This window comes from Neoarius graeffei, chromosome 26 (genome assembly GCF_027579695.1).
Source record: "Neoarius graeffei isolate fNeoGra1 chromosome 26, fNeoGra1.pri, whole genome shotgun sequence".
Lineage (NCBI taxonomy): Eukaryota > Metazoa > Chordata > Actinopteri > Siluriformes > Ariidae > Neoarius > Neoarius graeffei.
In genome coordinates this window covers 54057478-54076627 of record NC_083594.1, presented here as the reverse complement: position 1 = coordinate 54076627, position 19150 = coordinate 54057478, and the positions used below count along the sequence as shown (strand labels likewise).

The window sequence follows — 19150 nt, the reverse complement described above, 5'->3', positions numbered from 1 at the left end:
AAAAATATGAAAAGAGAACTGGGGTGGTGGAAGATGCACTAACATTCGTGCGTTTCTGTCTGCATAGGTGCGCATTTTCCCTTATCTGATTGGACGAGAGTCAGCATTCGCAGATAACCTGAAATGGATGGCGTGTGCTAACAAAGGTACACACACACACACACACAGACACACACACACACAGACACACACACACACACACAGGAACAAAGGAACAGATCGGTGTATTCAGCCTTTCATTTATAATAATCCAGCTCACATCACGTCTCTTTTCAGCTGTTTAGATTTAATTTTCAATGTATTTTTCATTTAATGCCTTTAATTCTCTACATCATTAATCACCAAAATTTATATTTCACAGATTTCTATTTCATTTTTATGGAAAGTGTTGAACTCTTCAGAACGTGTCTGTAGGAAAAAGAGAAAGAAACAAAACATAAACAAAAGTGACCAAAAGTAATTTGTGTTTACAGCATCACATGCCCCCCCCAAAATATTCCCAAAATATTTTTACATATTATAAAATATAAAAATGTTTATAAAATTTATATTATCTTCCATGTGTTGGATTACAATTTACAATTTTATTTATTTATTTATTTATTTGAAGTGTTTAATGTGGCAGAATATGATTTTGAGAATAATTTATAAATTTAATTTATGGTATTTCACATCAGTGTTTACAGCGTCCCATCTTTCCTCAGGTTATTTAATTTAATTTTATTTTATGCAAATGTAAATTAGTATTATTAGTAGTATTAGTATTGATATTGATACGGCCTGCAGTTGTCTGTACACTCAATGTGTTCGGCAGAACATTTTGTGTGTGTGTGTGTGTGTGTGTGTGTTGGAAGGGGGTTGCTTATGGGCTGCCGATTTGGCACGATGGGGACTGTGACGCTCTCAGTGTGCAGAACTGACACACAGGGGTCAAGGTTCAAGTGAGTCTAAATCACTCTTCCTGTCAGATCCGGCCCTCTGGCTGCTGCGTGCTGATCAGCGCTGTGTGCCTCCGACATGGATGAGTGGGCTCTCTCTCTCTCTCTCTCTCTCACACACACACACACACATACAGTGTTCTGCCGAACACACTGACAACCACAGAACAAAATACAGTCTCTATCATTTTTATGCTTTTACATTAGTTTATTTTCTGACTTCTACATTATGAAGTCGGTCCAAAAATATTTTAAATATTTTCCAAGTGTCAGTTTTCCAGAACAAAATTAAATGTTACAGAAACATGGTTGTACGTCAGTAAAGAAAGCAGCATATTACTGCAGAGACACTTTTCACAAAAACACATCCTGAAGGCTGCTGGGTTTTTCTGTAAAAGTAATAAACAAGTGTGAGAGTCAAAGTGTCCAAAGAAACTGAGGCTGCTTTGGGGGCCAATAATAATGGAACATGTGTTTTTGTTGAAAATATATTTCTTGATGAGGGATTTGTTTTTCTCTGAATAAATTTATTTCAATTAAATGTTGTAATTTTCTCATTTTTTTCATTGTCAGATGAAGCGACTTCACAAAAAGGGGGATTTTTTGTAACCCTTTTAAACTAATCTTTACAAGGGGGCCAATAATTGTGGACAGCACTGTATATATGAAAAACTACGACTATATAATTTTAATTTTGTATATTTGATAGCTATACAATATTCCAATTTGATATTTTTATCTATTTTTTTTCCTTTGTTTTAAAATTGCTTGGGGTAATTATTTCAGATTTTAGAAATAACTTGTAAATTATATTAAATAGCTCAATGTATGAACATGAAATATTTTAGTGATTCAAAATTGTGTGTGTGTGTGTGTGTGTGTGTGTGTGTGTGTGTGTTTGGATGCGATGATAATTTAATAAACATGCTTTTTTCAGAAGTTATACAGATTGTGATATCTGCAGCAGGATGCTTATACATTTTTTTAATTTATTTAAAATTTCCCTTAAATTCTGTGCTCATCAAAATCATCTTCTTTCATGTCAGATGTTTCATAGCTGTTGTTTTTTGTTAATTTTTTAATTATTATAAGCAGCATAATTTCCTGGAATTTTAAATGTGTCAGTGTTATGGTTGAAGTCTTTTGAAGAGTTTAATTATTAATTTGACACTTTTTCACCGTAACGATCTGCAGCAGAGTGAGAACATCGTCAACGAGACATTAGTGCTGTACATGACTATCTCCATGGTTTGCACACACAGGATGTGTGATATATTTATGGAAAGCTTCCTCCCACCTGTCTCCATCACCGTGTGTGTGTGTGTGTGTGTGTGTGTAGGTTATTTCAGTCAGATCTCCACCCTGGCTGATGTTCAGGAGAATGTGATGAGGTATCTGCACGTCATGAGCCGCCCAAAAGTCATTGACCATGAGCACGACACGGTGTGGACCGAGGCCTACGTGGACCAGGCTGTGAGCTCCATTTCACTTCTGAGTCATGACGTGACTTTTTACAGATTTTCTTGGATATTGTTCAATATTTCACATCAGAAAACTTGACATTAGCGTGTATGTTGAATATAATGTCTAATAATCATCCACAGCAGGCTGTGTGTGTGTGTGTGTGTGTGTGTGTAAGCGTGACTCTCTCCACCCCCTACACTGTGTGTAAATGATTGCACATTAATAGCTTCATTAGTTCTGTCACTGTTCTCCGGGTTCTCCCCCTCCATCTGACTCGAGAGTGAAGAACAACACGTTTACTGTGAACATCAGATCATTTTTGTGTAATATATTTATATTTGTTTTTATATTTTGTCTCCTTTTGTCTCTGTAGCTCGCTCAGGCTCATAAGGTAAAGCTTTTCAATTTCCACTCTTCATATATATATATATATATATATATATATATATATATATATATAGAGAGAGAGAGAGAGAGAGAGAGAGAGAGAGTACATATTTGACACAATACACTCTCTGAGACATTTTATGATATGATTCCACTTTATACTGTAGAAATAAAACCTATTAAAGGAAAAAAAATGCAAAATTGTCATTCAGAATAATGATGTATGAGGATTATGCTGTAATTTAAAGAAACAAATGGTCAGATTTGAAAGTATGAATTAAGGAATTAATGTGTGGTATATTCAAACAACAACAACAACAATAATAATAATAATAATAATAATGTGTTTGTGTGTATATGTACTCTGTATAAACAACTCTATAGTAGAGCAGTAAATGTGTGTGTGTGTGTGTGTGTGTGTGTGTGTGTGAGAGAGAAAGAACAAGAGAGAAAAAAGAGAGAGAGAGAGAGGGTGCCCTATCTATTAAAACTCCTCATTTCACACACACACACACACACACACACACACACACACACACACACACACACACACACACCATCCCTATCACACATGTGCACCTGAACACTCTTATGATTTTATGCTTCTGTATACACTCTATCTCACACACACACACACACACACACACACACACACACACACACACACACACACACACACACACACACACGCCGAGTTGAGGGCTGTCCTCCTGCAGCGTACGGTCGTTGTATCTCGCGCTGAGAGACACTCCATTCATCATTTCTTGGATCATTGGCCTTTATCTCTTAAAGCTGTAATAAAAGTGACAGCAGAGCAGAGAGAGGGAGGAGGGGGTGAAGGAGAATGAGCAGTTGCACAGAGCACAGGGTCGTTTCCCAGAATGCACTCTGGGGGCTTTATTTGAACTCACCGAAGCTCGATTTTTTTCCCCCCACAAAGCGTGATCTCACTCCATCCAATAAACGCTCCTCAGCTTCAGATCAGACTGGAGTTGAGAGCGAACGGGTTTGTCAGGTGGAGGACGTGCACACGACGGGTGTTATTCATTTAACATGGGACTTTTTTACACAAACGAACAATAACCTTCACCATTAACAGCTTAACGAGCCTCGTTTAGGTGTCAATTACGAACAGTTATCGAGAACGGTGATCAAAGGATTGATGAAAGAACGAAATGATTGCTGATACCTGCTGAACTTAACACCGAGTTAAAGAGCACCGGTGGTGTGTTTATACCCCCTGCCCCGCCCAGCCCTGCAGCGTGTCATAAATGACATCATTGGTGATTTGCAACACATGAATGAACTGAATGGTGAAGATTTAGAAAACGTCGTGAGTCAGTGGGTGGACACGGACAGTGATACACCGGTAACCTCCGTCATTTCCATAACAGACGAAGAAATCAGTCATCGCCTCAGTTCGTGTCCTTTAACTCAGTCAGTGAGCTCTGATAGCAACTCGGAAGGAGAAATTCGTGGCAAGGAGAATGTGCCTAAAGTTTCGCATATAACTTGAGTGTTTGGTGTGACAAGTGGGTCTTTTTCGGTATAACGAACTATTTGGACGTCACCCAAGGAGTTCGTTATAGCAGAGTTGCAGCGTATTTATTCTTGGCCAGTTTCTGCTCTTTCATATGCCAGCTACCAACCGGTGAAGGTGAAGGTTAGCTAACGTAAGCTCGGCTGACTGCATCTTTTCAAACTGCTGCTCACACTGCTGAAGTGTAGCACGCTCTGAGGAAAGCTCGATCTGCCCTCCGGTGAGCTCACAGACGCACACAATTGTCGAGTGTCACTATGATTGACAGGTGAGATAGAAGATGCCCCTCCCACCCAGAAAGCACGGCTAATTTTGCTCCCTTGGTCTCTGAGCTCCACATGGCTGTGGCATTATGTGGATTTATTCTCGGTGATGATCAGGCCAATAGTTTTACTGTTGTCAGTGCTTTTCCCAAAGTGCACATACATGGCGCTCCGTCGCGCTGTGTGACATCAGCACCGCGCTGTCATTTGCACACCAAAAAACCTCAATACCATAAGTTGAACAATGCAGAGTATTTTCCGCACCTAAATATCTCCTATTGCTCTCCGAAAATGAGTAATAACTACAGAAATAGGAAGATATTGTAATATTTCAGTCTAGACTATCCTGGTACTCAACCCCAGAAGTGAAAATAAAGGGTTTCACTGCGTGCACTGATTGCATTTCACAACCAGACATAAAACCATGTTCTAGGCACTGGTCACTAGATGGCGCTGTTGTGTGATTTGACCTTGAGTCTGTTTCTGGCATCCTGCAATTGGAAAATGAAGAGGCGTGCTACGAAGTGTTTTCATTTCAAATCTAATTTTGCCCCTTGCATATTTGACAAAGTAAAAAAAAAAAAACAGCAAATTTAATTATGTTGAATTGTGCTTAAATTATCCTTAAATGCCACCAGAATGCACCATTTGAAGTCTCTAATTTCAATATTTTCCAGGGGAGCATGCCCCCGGAACCCTCTCGCAGCCTTTGAGGCCCTCTAGGCTGGACCTGCCCTTACAGGCTGATATTTTTTTTTTCTGGGGAAAGCCCTGGTTGTGCTACAACTTTCACGACGCACAGTAGTACAAAATCTTATCACTTTTTCAAACAAGACATAATTCTCTTCATAGACATAGTTTATCGAAAAGGTAAACTAGCCACATTGCACTAGACACAGAGTATTTTGATGACGTTATGAAAAGAACGATACCTCATATGAAAGAAAACAACAGCTGTAAAACAAAAAAAACCCCTCTACATAAAATATTCCATTTTAATCTTTTTGGGATAACATCCATCCATCCATTATCCGTAAGCACTTATCCTGTACAGGGTCGCGGGCGAGCTGGAGCCTATCCCAGCTGACTACGGGTGAAAGGCGGGGTTCACCCTGGACAAGTCGCCAGGTCATCACAGGGCGACACATAGACACAGACAACCATTCACACTCACATTCACACCTACGCTCAATTTAGAGTCACCAGTTAACCTAACCTGCATGTCTTTGGACTGTGGGGGAAACCGGAGCATCCGGAGGAAACCCACGCGGACATGGGGAGAACATGCAAACTCCACACAGAAAGGCTCCCGTCAGCCACTGGGCTCGAACCCGGACCTTCTTGCTGTGAAGCGACAGCGCTAACCACTACACCACCGTGCTGCCCGGGATAACATCTATGTGTCATATTTTATTCGAGTCTTGTTTGTTTAATCAGACTCTGATGCAGCCTGTCGTTGGATGGTACAAATTCTCACCATATGAGTTTCTTTGAGTTTCCTTGGCTCAGGATTGGTTTAAGCCTACTCCTGGCTGGCTCGCCAAACCAAAATACAGCATTTCTTGCAGATTGGGTGTATCGAGAGTGTATTTAAAAATACAGCCAACTGACAACAACAACAACAACAAAAGAGTGAAACACTGCAGGCTAACACCACAATGCTATTTTATGGTAACTAATCGTGCGGCCCAGGCCTTTATATCGCTCGGTTGGTGCATGATGTTGATTTGTTTCAGGAGAAAACTCTTGAGTCGGTGTCTGAAGTCATTTAAATGGAGTGTTTTAATTTTGAGTGTAAGGGGAAACAGTGACTCATGAAACTAAAAGTATAATTATTCTGTTATTAGAACTTATTGATATTTATTGTGATTAATAACAACCAGAAGGATATAAAATGAACTCCTGCGTATCTCACCCTGACCTCCTGCTCTCTGTTGTATTATCTCTCCAGCTTTCTGCACGCGACGGTCCGAATCCCATGACCACGGTGGCCATGCCTGTCTTCAGCACCAAGAATGAGACGGTGTGTGTGTGTGATATAAAGTGCATGATCTTGAATGATCTTCATCGCTAATCCTCTCCTCTCCATCTCACTTATCAGAAAAACCAAGGCATTCTCCTGGGTGTAGTGGGAATAGACATTCCCATTCAGGACCTGATGAAAACCGTCCCGAAACACAAGGTGGTGTCTGTCTTGACAGTTATCATCACACACACACACACACACACACACACACACACACACACACACACACACACACACACACACACACACACACTTCCTCAACAGTGTTAATTTAATGCCGAGATTTAAAAAATATTCAAGTTTTATGAAATCTTTGTGCTCTTCCTCCAGCTGGGAATTCACGGTTACGCGTTTGCTGTCACCAATAACGGCTACATCCTCATGCATCCAGACCTCCGACATCTGGTAAGGAAACCACCGTCCTGTTACACAACCAACGTACACCGAGATTATACTGATACACAAGTACACACCACTTCCACCACAGCAAACACACTCCGTTTAACTCTGCAGGAAGTCACTCAAAACAGAAAGCACGGGCTGTGCATTGCTGGTCATTTTATTAAAACATAATCACTGATAAATGCATAAAATATATTTATTCTGGAAAGAAAATGATCCTCTGGATTAAATGAGAACACAAGCTTTTTGAGTTATTCTTATTTTACTTCACAAAACTAGAAGCCAGTCTGGGAAAATGACGCTGTAGTTATCATCGTCTTCAGTTGTCAATCCTCAGAAGATCAGATGTAATATCTGCTGTTCGGTGTTCGCTTTCTTCGTTTTGAACTTGAGCTGTCAGTGGAGTGGCGCAACCAATCAGGTCAAATAAAATCTTCTCTGTAAACACAGATGCAAATCTTCAAACTGTTATGGACTCTGAGGAAAGTATACTCCGCCCACTTCCAGTATGAGCTCACAGACGTTTGTAGTTGGCTCGCGTCACTGTGATTGACAGGGGAGAGAGAGTATGCCCTGCCCACCCAGACCAGTTCAAATGGACAGTCTCATGAACTCCTTTCTGTTGTGTCATGTGGAGAAGCCATGGCCTAATGATTAGAGAAGCAGCTTTAGGACCAAAAGGTTGCTGGTTTGAATCCCTGGACCAGCAGGAATGGCTGAAGTGCCTTTGAGCAAGGCACCAAACCCTGATCTGCTCCCCAGGCTGCTCTGGGTACACTGCATGTCACTCTGGATAAGATCGTCTACGAAATGACATTAATGTAACGGAGCTGATGTACAGGTTTAGAGGGATTATCCACTCACCGGCCACTTTAATAGGAACTTGTTGTTGATTCTGAGATCCCTGTTCTTGGCTGCAGGAGTGGAACCCCATGTGTTCTTCTGCTGGTGCATGCTGAGATGCTTTTCTGCTCACCACAGTTGTAAAGAGTGATTATATGAGTTACTATATCCTTCCTGGCACAAAAGAAAGATCGAATGAACCTGTCCATTTCCCTCTGACCCTCTCTTATCAACAAGGCATTTGTTTCCACCCACAGAACTGTCACTCACTCACTCACTCACTTGATGTTTTTTGTTTCCTGCACCATTCTGTGTAAACTCAAGAGCCTGTTGTGTGTGAAAACCCCAGGAGATCAGCAGCTTCTGAAACACTCAAACCTTCACGCTCCATCTGGCTCAAACAGACACCCATGCCACAGTGAAAGAAAGAAAGTCACACTTTGAGATCACAATTTTTTTGAACGTTGTGAACATTAACTGAAGCTCTTGATTTGTATCTGCGTGATTTGATGCATCGTGCTGCTGTCGAGCGATCGGCTGATTAGAGACCTGCAGAAAACAAACAGCAGGTGGATGTCGGGGTGTTTCTAATAAAGTGGCCGGTGAGTGTATTTGGTGGGCTCTTCCATACTGTGGCGGTTCCCACATGTAGATGTTGGAATAATCAGAAGTTTGAGGACGTGACTTTTCTGGATTGATCTCCCAAACGTTACTTATGGGGAAAAAAAACTAAGGGTGTTTTCACACTTGGTCCCTTTCAGCCATCTAACCGAACTCAGATCGATGACTCAGCATTTTTTGCGCATATGTGAACACTCCAACCGTACCCAGACCCCTTTAAAACGAACCGAACTGAGACCACCTCAGGAGGTGGTCTCAGTACGGTTCGCTAAAAATCAACGGTACGGTTCGCCTAATCTGCGCATTGTGAACAAAAAGTGCACCGGGTTCACTTCGCCTTTTTCACTGTAGTTTAACCTTCTTCGTTTGCCGTAGTTGGTCACGTGACTGTAGCAGGGAAACTCAACTTCCTTTTGGAACTTAGCACAGCCGCTTTACAGTTCTCTGAACTTACTGTTATTTTCCTTAATCCGCACTATTTTGATCAAAGAATACAGCAGGGCAAGCATGGCAGCAGACATTTTGATTCAAGAGAAAATTACCCAGAATTCCGTGCACTGGGGGTCTGAGGGCTCTAGAGGACCTGGTGTGAACAGAAAGAGGACTGAGGCCCCATCAAAGCTTAACTGGACCAGAAAGAGAACCCAGTCCTCTTTGTAATAAATTTTTCTTTTTCTGTTGGTCCACTTTTTGGTCCACTTAAAGAGGACTGAGTCTGGTTCCTTTAAAGGGGACCAGGTGTGAAAACACCCTAAACAAACCAAGAAACAAAAATGTACTCGTTCACTCCGAGGTTTAAAGCAGAACTAAACAGAGAAACATTATACATGTCATGGCTGAATGACGACACTTGTCTAAAAGAAAAATGCGAGTGATCATTTGTCACAAAAACAAACAAACAATAAAATTGCGAATGATGCTCAATGCACAGACCGTGTGTCGTCCTGCACCTGATCATACAGTTAACGAATCCCCTCAGAATTACTGCAGCTAACACTCAGACAGGTAAAGCCCTGTGCCATGACAAGCTGGACGGATGCAGAGGTGCATGCTGGGAGTTGTAGTTTTGTAATGCGAACCCTTTTCCTTTGATGTATTGCATGCAGGAGTAAAAGCTCCTTCAGGTGCCTGCCAGGCCTGAGCTGAGAGCCGAGGTAACCACAGAGACCCTCCTCTCCTAACATCCAGTCACTGTGTGTGACTGTGTGTGGTGGTGGTGTGTGTGTGTGTGTGTGTCTGTAACCGTGTTAGTGTGTTAGCCACGGTATTTGTGCCACTGTGTGCATATAGTTTTGTGTTTTGTGCAAATCACACTGGCCGACGCTCAGCCATACCGAGTGTGTGTGTGTGTGTGTGTGTGTGTGTGTGTGTGTGTGTTGAGAGTGAGTGTCCTGACTGTTGTACCTTTGTGTGACTGTAGTGTTTGTCTCAGCTGATCAGTCTTTGTATGATTTTTATTTATTTATTATTTATTAGCATGACTAGTTGTGTATTATTATTATTATTATTATTATTATTATTATTATAAGTTATTAACATTATTCCAGTACAATATCAGTGAACTGAACTGAATTTAATATTGAAAACAGGTTTGTTTTCAATATTTCTTCTGCATTCACACAAGAAAACAACAAAACAATCAACAAATAACCTTCAGAATGAGATTTTTTTCAATTTTATGCAAATTAGCCTGAAAAACGGCTGATGATTGGCTCTGACAGGGTCCTTGATCAGGTCTGTCATCGTCACCTCAATTCCCTTTTCTACAAAGTATTTTATATTTAGTTTATGTGTCAAAAATGGAATTAAAAAAACAACAACCTTTCCTGGGTTTTGTTCTAATATTAAAATACATGTTGAGGAAGGAAACTAATCAACGATGTGGCGGTGCGATGAAGCAGAGACACTGTGATCAGTCCAGAGTTGATTAGTTTCCTTTCACAGCAGGTCAGAAGTTTTCTCTTCCTGAATGAATGAAATGAAAGAATGACGTGGTACTTTTTATTCTGTTAAGAGTTACGTCATTTATCCGCAGGACACGTTATTTCCTGTTCTCATGATAAACAGTCGCTCCGTCGCCAGCGTGTCTTTTTAAATTAAACCACAAAGTGTAAACGTCTCTGTCCTGAAAATGTCAGAAAAGTTAAAGTTTCAGCTTTACCTCTGACACTGGAGACTCCTTCCAATGCAACCACACAAGCCACACCCACAAGTGACAATTGTACTGATGCTGACACGCCCACTTGTCGAGTGTGAATGCAGGGAAAGGGCCGGCTTTATTCCAACCTGAAATAGGAAACAGAGTGTTGCGTGATGTACACACAGTTCCTGAGGATTGTCTCAACCTCGGATACCAATTTGCTCATAAATATTCCAAAGGTTACGATTAACTTTATGATGAAGATCTAAAAAAAAAAAGTTACGACTCAAATTTGTTAAATATAATTTTTTAGGTAAGTGGTTAAAGAAGTAGGTGTGTTTGATCATCTGTGTTGTGTGTGTGTGTGTGTGTGTGTGTGTGTGTGTGTGTGTGTGTGTGAGATTGGGGTCAAAAGCAGCCCCTGCAGGAGAACGACTGCATCTCCTTCGACTACACTCATCCTGTTCCATCTTGTGGACATCATGTGACTCTTGTGATCCGAGTTTTGTTTTGTTTTTGTTTTTACTTTTGCTCTCTCTCTCTCTTTCATTGTTAAACTGCTCTTGTGTGTGTGTGTGTGTGTGTGTGTGTGTGTGTGTGTGTGTGTGTGTGTACAGTACCAGGACGGTCAGAAGAGATGGAAGGCCCATTACAGCAGTGTTGACCTGTCTGAGGTGGAGTGGGAAGACACTGATAATTATGTACGTAATATTTTCTGTTTCACTGAAAACACTTCAAAAAAAGAAAAAGAAAGAGGGTGAATATACCGTAGTTTATAGTCACGTTAAACTTTATAAACTTTATATTCCTTTTATTATTGAATCTTTTTGAGGGAAGTAATTTGAGTGGACAAACTGGATGTCACTGCAAGGGTTTACAACCATGGGTGCAGATCCCGGGGGGGATGGGAGGGACATGACCCCCCCAATTTCTGAAAAACATGAATTGTCCCACCCAATAAAAATCCCCTAAATTATTCAAAATTGTACAAACAAAATGTATTTTCAGACAAATGATTCCCTGTGCAGTACTTTTTGAATGATATGGCGAGCCTCTACGAAGTTGTGATTTATGGTTGCATGATATGAGTTGCATACGGGCAAAAAAAAAAATCACTTTTGTGTCCCCCCCAATCCTGACATCGGATCTGCACCCCTGTTTACAACGGCAAAAAAGTAAATTCCGAGAAATATTCCAAGAAAAAAATCCTCAGAATTTCTGATTTTAAAGTTGTACATTTACATGGAAAACAAAAAAGCTGATATTCTCAGAGATGATAAAGTCATAAATTTAAAAGAAGAAAAACCTGGAGAAAATCATGGAACACCACAGACGCCACGGCTGAGCTGAGAGTTACAGGAAGTGCACTCTTTCCTCCTCGATGGTGCAATAACACACAAAGAGATTTTCAACTACATTTCCCAGAATGCACTGCAGCCAGGACGCATGTGATCGTTGTCTCAGAGAACATCTGAGTGTTTTCTGACAAATTTATCTCAGTAATTCAGAGTTTTGGGGTTTTTTTTTCTCTGAATATTTCCCCCTCCCTCAGCTCCACAACACACGAACATCCACTACTTTTCTGATTTTTTTTCCCTCTGAAATTTGTGAATTTTAATCTCAGAATTTCTGAGGGTTTTTGTTTATTGCAAATTTATGACTTAAAAGAATCAGAGAATATCCAAGTTTGTTTGTTGGGTTTTTTGTCATAAATTTACGACTTCAGTCTCAGAAACACTGAGTTTTTTTTCTCAGAATATGACCTCTTCCCTCATTGTAGTATTTTTTTAACCAACAGTAGCCCTAATATGTCGTCATAGTTTTGACTCTGATCTGTATTGTATTGATGTTATTGCATCATAAAAAATAAGAGCCAATCATGTTCCAGTATGCAAATTCAGTCAATTGAGCACCAGTTTATCCAGGAAGCAGTGTGTGTTTGTATTTGTGTTTGTTGAACATTTTCAATTTGCATTTGCATTAAATCTGAATTTCTTGCGAAGGCTTGCTAAGGAGTGCTGATCCTCATGAAAGAGCTGTTGCTATAGAAATGATAACATATTAAAACGAGGGCATTAATACTTGTGATAAACCTGTGATTTGAGGCTGTTCGGGAAAATAAACAAACCAATCAGAATCCAGGGTTTGATGTGGGATGATGTATGAATGACGTTCACGAGTTGCTGTGTTTTCTGCCACAGCTCAGGAATGCCATGGTGAACAGAAAAACAGGTACCTTCTCCATGGAGGTGAAGAGGACGGTGGATAGAGGGGTGAGTGCCGGCTTTCTTCACTAAGCCACATCCCTCACATATACAGCATGTTCTTCATTAGAGGTCTTTAACATCGTCTTGCTTTTCTGCAGAAACGTGTTTTATCGATGCACAATGATTACTACTTCACCGACATCAGAGGAACTTCGTACAGGTACAGACGCACAGACTGTTATTATAAAACCTCAAAAACAGCTCGAATGATTTTCAGTTGACTGAGGAAAGTGTGTGTGTGTGTGTAGTGTTGGAGTGGCTTTGTCTCGAGGTCATGGAAAGCACTTCTTTAAGGGAAATGTTTCACTGGAAGCAGGTAAATTACCGTATTTATCTTCTTTCTACTTTATATTTAATTCATTCTTATATATATTTTAATTCAGAATGTTTGACATCGAAACAATACACCATGTCTGTAAATCTTTTTCTAATTTTATTAATCATGATTTGAACCAACCTTACAGACAGTAGTTTTAATAGTCTGAGTGATTGAGGCTAAGACTGGTGCACTGCTTCAAATTCATCATTTTATTTACGTCAATTTAAATCATAAAAAAAAAGAATTCTGGGAAAAAAGTTTGTGAATTTCTGTCTGTTTTCTGGATGTGTGTGTGTGTGTGTGTCAGGTCTGCGTGATCTGGACCAGCCGGGCGTGGCCCTGGCAGATGAATGGTAATACACACTGACACTTTTATTCACTCAACAAATGAACAGCTTTAAGATTTTCTTCAAGGATCCTAAAAGTTAGCGAAATGCTAAATTTCAGTGCGTTTACTTTTCACTTCAAGAATTCTTATTGTTTAACTTTCAGTGACTTTCCACGACTTCTTAAAGATAAAGATAATGAAATGCTGTGAAAAAGAACGTTTAAGATGTCACTTAAAGTTACTCGATTTAACATTTAAGTGTACTTAAAAAGAGTCATTATTACTTTTAAGAGCACCAGTAAGTCACTATTATATTTAATGAATTTAAAAAGTTCAGTAAAAGGACTTAAAGTTGCGACTAAATTTAAGGGCAGGTCTTAAAGCTAACTGAAATACTGTACACAACTAAATTTAAGGTTCATTTAAGGTTTAGATGAAATGCAATTAAATTCACATTTTCACCGAGTGATTTAATATCAACGTCTGCAGAAACTCATTCTGAAGAATGTTAAAATGCTCAAGAAGTTTGGAAAAATGTTCAGATAAACCTGATGAACTGTGATTGCTCATATGTAACATCATGACTAGCCTTTATATATTTCTTCCTAGCTTAGCATAATGTTTAGCATTAAACCCTGTCTGGAGTTGCACAATATACAAGCTAATCTAGGAAAGTATTAAAATACAGTTTCTGATAGCAGCAACCAGCTACATAGATAGCTTAGCAAACATCATCAGTAATCTGCTAGGACGTAACATAATAACACCTCGCATGAAATACTAGCTGTATTTTCAAAATAATACTTAAGAATAATTGGTTTTGCTAAGTAGCACCAAATTAGCGAGGTCTGCTAGACATGCATGAAACAGTGGATGTATTTACACAACCTAAGGAGCAATATGAGCTAATCTAGACAAGCCAACAATCTAAATACAACACTGTGTTAATATTAAGCCTGACTAGCAAGTTATGTTAACTATAATAATGCTTAGCATGAAACACTATCTATATGTTCACTATATAATAGTTAATTATAATAAGTGAAGCTAAACAGCTGCTTATACAGTACTGTACATCGCACAAAATTAGCAAACGCTCCTAAAAAGTGAATGACTGTCATGCTAAATATAATAATGCTTAGCGTGGGATATTTCTTGAGCAATAATCTGGGACCGTGTAATTTATCCTGGTCCACTAGTCAGCTAGAAAACATTATGCTAATTACAGTATAACAATGCTTAGCATGAAGGAAGCATTAGCTGTAATAGTCGTACAATAATAGTAGTGAGAATAATGAGCCAATCTCAATGATACAGATATCTAATTACAGCATTGTGCAAACACTAAAGTCACCTCACAAGTCAGATAGTATGATGCTCGCTATAATAATCTCATCTCATTATCTGTAGCTGCTTTATCCTGTTCTACAGGGTCGCAGGCGAGCTGGAGCCTATCCCAGCTGACTACGGGCGAAAGGCAGGGTACACCCTGGACAAGTCGCCAGGTCATCACAGGGCTGACACATAGACACAGACAACCATTCACACTCACATTCACACCTACGGTCAATTTAGAGTCACCAGTTAACCTAACCTGCATGTCTTTGGACTGTGGAGGAAACCGGAGCACCCGGAGGAAACCCACGCGGACACGGGGAGAACATGCAAACTCCGCACAGAAAGGCCCTCGCCGGCCACGGGGCTCAAACCCGGACCTTCTTGCTGTGAGGCGACAGCGCTAACCACTACACCACCGTGCCGCCCGCTATAATAATCTGATAGGATGTAATTTAGCCAGTGGTGCTATCATTCTTGTGAATATTAAGCTAACTATAGCAGTTCAGTGATCACGTGTAGCATTAACTGATCTTATTTCACTCCAACGTTGAGACCAAACTTTATTCTGTGAAATAAATTCTCCTCAAACTCCAGAAGGAGCTCCAGCACCACAGTGTGCCCTGTAATTAGCACATGAGTGTATCTCTCTCTCTCTCTCTCTCTCTCTCTCTCTCTCTCTCTCTCTCTCACACACACACACATACACACACACTTTTGTCCTTCACTGGGGAGGAGAGTGAGGATGTTCCTGTCCTCCTCTTGTTCTCAGGTGTTTTTATATGAGGTGATTAATTGCGCTGTGCTGTAAAGGTGCCGGGTCAGTTTCATTATCTGTAAAGCCACAGCATGTAATTTATATTTTTATCTCCAACGTTTTGCTGGAGCTGGAACACGCGATGACATTTGGTCTCTTCTGCAGGACGTACTGCAACACTGATGAGCATCACGAGCATCGCTACCTGACGCAGGTTCAGGCCATCAAACTCTACCTGACGGGTCGCAAACCACACCTCAAGTGTAAGAGACCACAAACTGTGTGTGTGTGTGTGTGTGTGTGTGTGTGTGTGTGTGTGTGTGTGTGTGTACGTTGTTATAGGAAAGTCATCAGTGACAGAGTGGTGTGATGAACTGGTCCTATACTGATCGTTTTCCAATAACATCACGTCCTGAAGTCCGCCTCGTACTTTTTATCCATTTATAGTTACATTTCATGAAACAAACTTGCTCCATTAAAGCAGCGATAAACACTCACTCCATCACCAGGCTTTCTTTTTTCTCGAATGCTATCGTAAAGAAGTGTAAACTCCTCCATCCTGAAGATATCAGAACAATGTAAAGTTGTAGGTTCAGCTCTGAGAGTTACAAAGCGCTGACACTGGAGACTCCTTCCAGAAATGAAAGATAAATACATTTCTCCTGACAGAAAACTTCACCCTGTCACTGATGACTCACTTTGTTTTAATCTGTTGCGACTGTATTAGCTTTACATGATGTTTAGGATCCACCGTGCACGTCGAGTCACTGAGCTGTTTCTATAGAAACGAGAACATGATCACGTGATAAAGCTGCGATTCGTGGCATATATTTAAATTGAACTGAAGTCATAGCGCAAGAAAGAAAGATTTTGGTTCAGACTTTTTAATCTCAGAGAATGTTGAAGTTTTTTTTTATTTCCATACATGTATGACTTTAGTCTGGGAAATTCTGATTTTTTTTTTCTCAGAATATCACACCCACCCACCCGCCTCCTGCCTTAATACACTTTGTAGATTTTTCTTTTGAAATATTGTTTGTAAAAGTCAACACATTAGTATTAAAACTATATTAAAACTCAAGGAAAGTACAGATAGATAAATAAATAAATAAATAGCCTCAATGAGGCTGTAGCTCATACCGGCCACTGGTGTTGTGTGTGAGTTTGAAATCCGATCAATCCTGTAGGAGGAGTAGGGATTTGTGTGAAATTGCATGTGACCCCTGTGTTGCCTCATCCATGGCAGGTGGCGCCACCTGGTGAATAATTCTTGTTGGAATGTCTTTTGAGTCTTCTGGCTGAGTTTCAGTGAAAACATCCTTGCAGTTTACTACTCCTACTCCTACTATTAATAATAATAATAATAATAATAATAATAATAATAATAATAATAATTTCAATTTATATAGCGCCTTTCTCAAAACCCAAGGTTGCTTTACATTTATAGGTTGGAAAAAAAAGTCCACCAAATAGAGGTCAGGATGTCATTCCAATGGTGTAGCAGCCACAGTCCCACCAAAAGGCGCACAAAAACAAGTCCCACACCACCAGCACAGCCACCGGGCAACATCACTCGGAACACCACGCCATGGATCCACAAAGTGAGCACAGAAGCACCGTCATGCAGAGCACTGGTATGTCCCAAACCACCTGCACAGCCGCTGCAATGCCACCAAGCAAAATCACCCCAAGCACTAAAGCACAGAGCGCTGGACAACCATGATGCCAAAATGAGCAACGAGCCCACTGCAGTCCACAGCTAGGAGCGCAGGCATCACCCACAGTGAACCAAGGCCTGGAGGGACCTGACACCCAAAACTGGGTCCGGAGCTACACCACAACCGACGGACAAAAACACTCAAACAAAAACAAACATCAAACTACACAAACCAAAAAAAAATAAAAAATTTAATTTTTATTTTATTTTTATTAAATTTCCAAATGCCCATAAAATCGTAAATATGACAGGTGGCACCACCATCTTGACAACTTTTATACACACCAACCTGAGGAACATTCCATATGATCAGTCCTGTAGGAGGAGTAGCGATTTTCGTGAAATTGCACATGGCCCCTGTGTAGCCTCATCCATGGTAGGTGGCGCCACCTGGTGAACAATTCTTGTTGGAATATGTCTTTAGAGTCTTCTGGCTGAGTTTCAGTGAAAACGTCCCATCAGTTTACGAAGAGTAGTGTTTCATGTGACGAGTCACCCAAAAATTTCAGACACTCATAAAATCATAAATATGAAAGGTGGCACCACCGTCTTGACAACTTTTGTGCACACCCACCTGGGGAACATTGTGTGGGAGTTTAATCGAAATCCAATCGATCCTGTAGGAGGAGTAGTGATTTTTGTAAATTGTGGACAAACAACGACGGACGCGGGATCACAACAGCTCATCCAGCCTTGCCCGCGGCTACATGAGCTAAAAAAAAAAATTAAATAAAGTAACGACGTCGTTTCATCTCAACGACTCAAACTAAAGCAAATTCAGACAAACTTTCATCTACTTCAGTCACTTGAATCTCTCAGACTGAATTTTGATCTTGTCATCAAAACAATTATTTGGAAACGAACATCATTGTCTCCGTTTCTGAATATGTGAATGTCACAGCAGGTGTTTGCGATTTGCCCCAGTGAGCCGCAACCTCATCCTCATTACACACCTGTGTCTCTGTGTCTCTGTGTGTATTGTGAGTATGTGAATGTCACTTCTGGCTTGCCGTAGGCGACAGGGAACTGATCCAGCAGGTTCTGTTTGACGCCGTGATCACCGCTCCACTCAAGTCCTACTGGACTGGCCTCGCTCTCAACAAGTCAGAGTGAGTCTCGCTTCGTGAGATCTTCTCAAATCAAACTTTCACTTTCTGTTCTGAATCAGTCTGAAAGGAAAACTTCTGGTTTTTTTTTTTGCAACCTCATATCATTTCACAGCATCTGGAGTGCCTGAGCGCAACATTTCCTCATATGAAAGAGAAACTACTCAAACTTTTATCAATGAAGTCTTTCTCAGAGCAGATGTTAAAAAGTAGTCCCGGTTACTTTCCACCTTTCTGAAGGTTTTGTCGTATCCGTACACCACTCGACTCCGGTTGTAAATTCTCCTCTCTGAAAAATTAATTCCTGTCTAAAATCTACAGATTTACAGTTTCATTTATATACAAACACTTTTCATGGGATAATTAATGAACACATGACTAAAACGTTCAACATTTGCACCCAGATGTTCTTGAAAAGCTTGGAGTAAAGAGGATTTTTGTTGTTTTGTCTCCTGTTGAAAGCTAGACGGCCTTTCGATTTCATAAAATCGGTGAAATTTAGTTCTGTCTGAAATGTGGTGATTGCGATATCTGTTTATTTCTGTAATATCTCACAAAATATCAGGCCATTCTGTGGCTGGGAAGTTATTTAATTTGAGGGGATTAAAGCAAATAATGTGCATGAAATCGCTCGCTTGGCGCAGTCAAGCAGACAGAGGAAGTCCGTGTGCACATGCGCAGGTTTACCTTCTTCTTC

At 40.4% G+C, this 19150-nt stretch overlaps 1 protein-coding gene across 1 annotated transcript in view; it reads left to right on the top strand.

Moving 5' to 3' along the window:
- cacna2d3 (calcium channel, voltage dependent, alpha2/delta subunit 3) overlaps positions 1–19150 on the top strand; it is a 75971-nt gene that overhangs the window by 28146 nt on the left and 28675 nt on the right. Inside the window, exons 12-24 of the mRNA XM_060910339.1 lie at positions 68–146; positions 2278–2411; positions 2776–2793; positions 6544–6615; positions 6694–6774; positions 6949–7023; positions 11242–11325; positions 12826–12897; positions 12990–13051; positions 13140–13207; positions 13518–13563; positions 15796–15893; positions 18363–18456. Of these exons, the coding sequence (XP_060766322.1) occupies positions 68–146; positions 2278–2411; positions 2776–2793; positions 6544–6615; positions 6694–6774; positions 6949–7023; positions 11242–11325; positions 12826–12897; positions 12990–13051; positions 13140–13207; positions 13518–13563; positions 15796–15893; positions 18363–18456 (983 nt within the window). The remainder of the gene's footprint in view (positions 1–67; positions 147–2277; positions 2412–2775; positions 2794–6543; positions 6616–6693; positions 6775–6948; positions 7024–11241; positions 11326–12825; positions 12898–12989; positions 13052–13139; positions 13208–13517; positions 13564–15795; positions 15894–18362; positions 18457–19150) is intronic.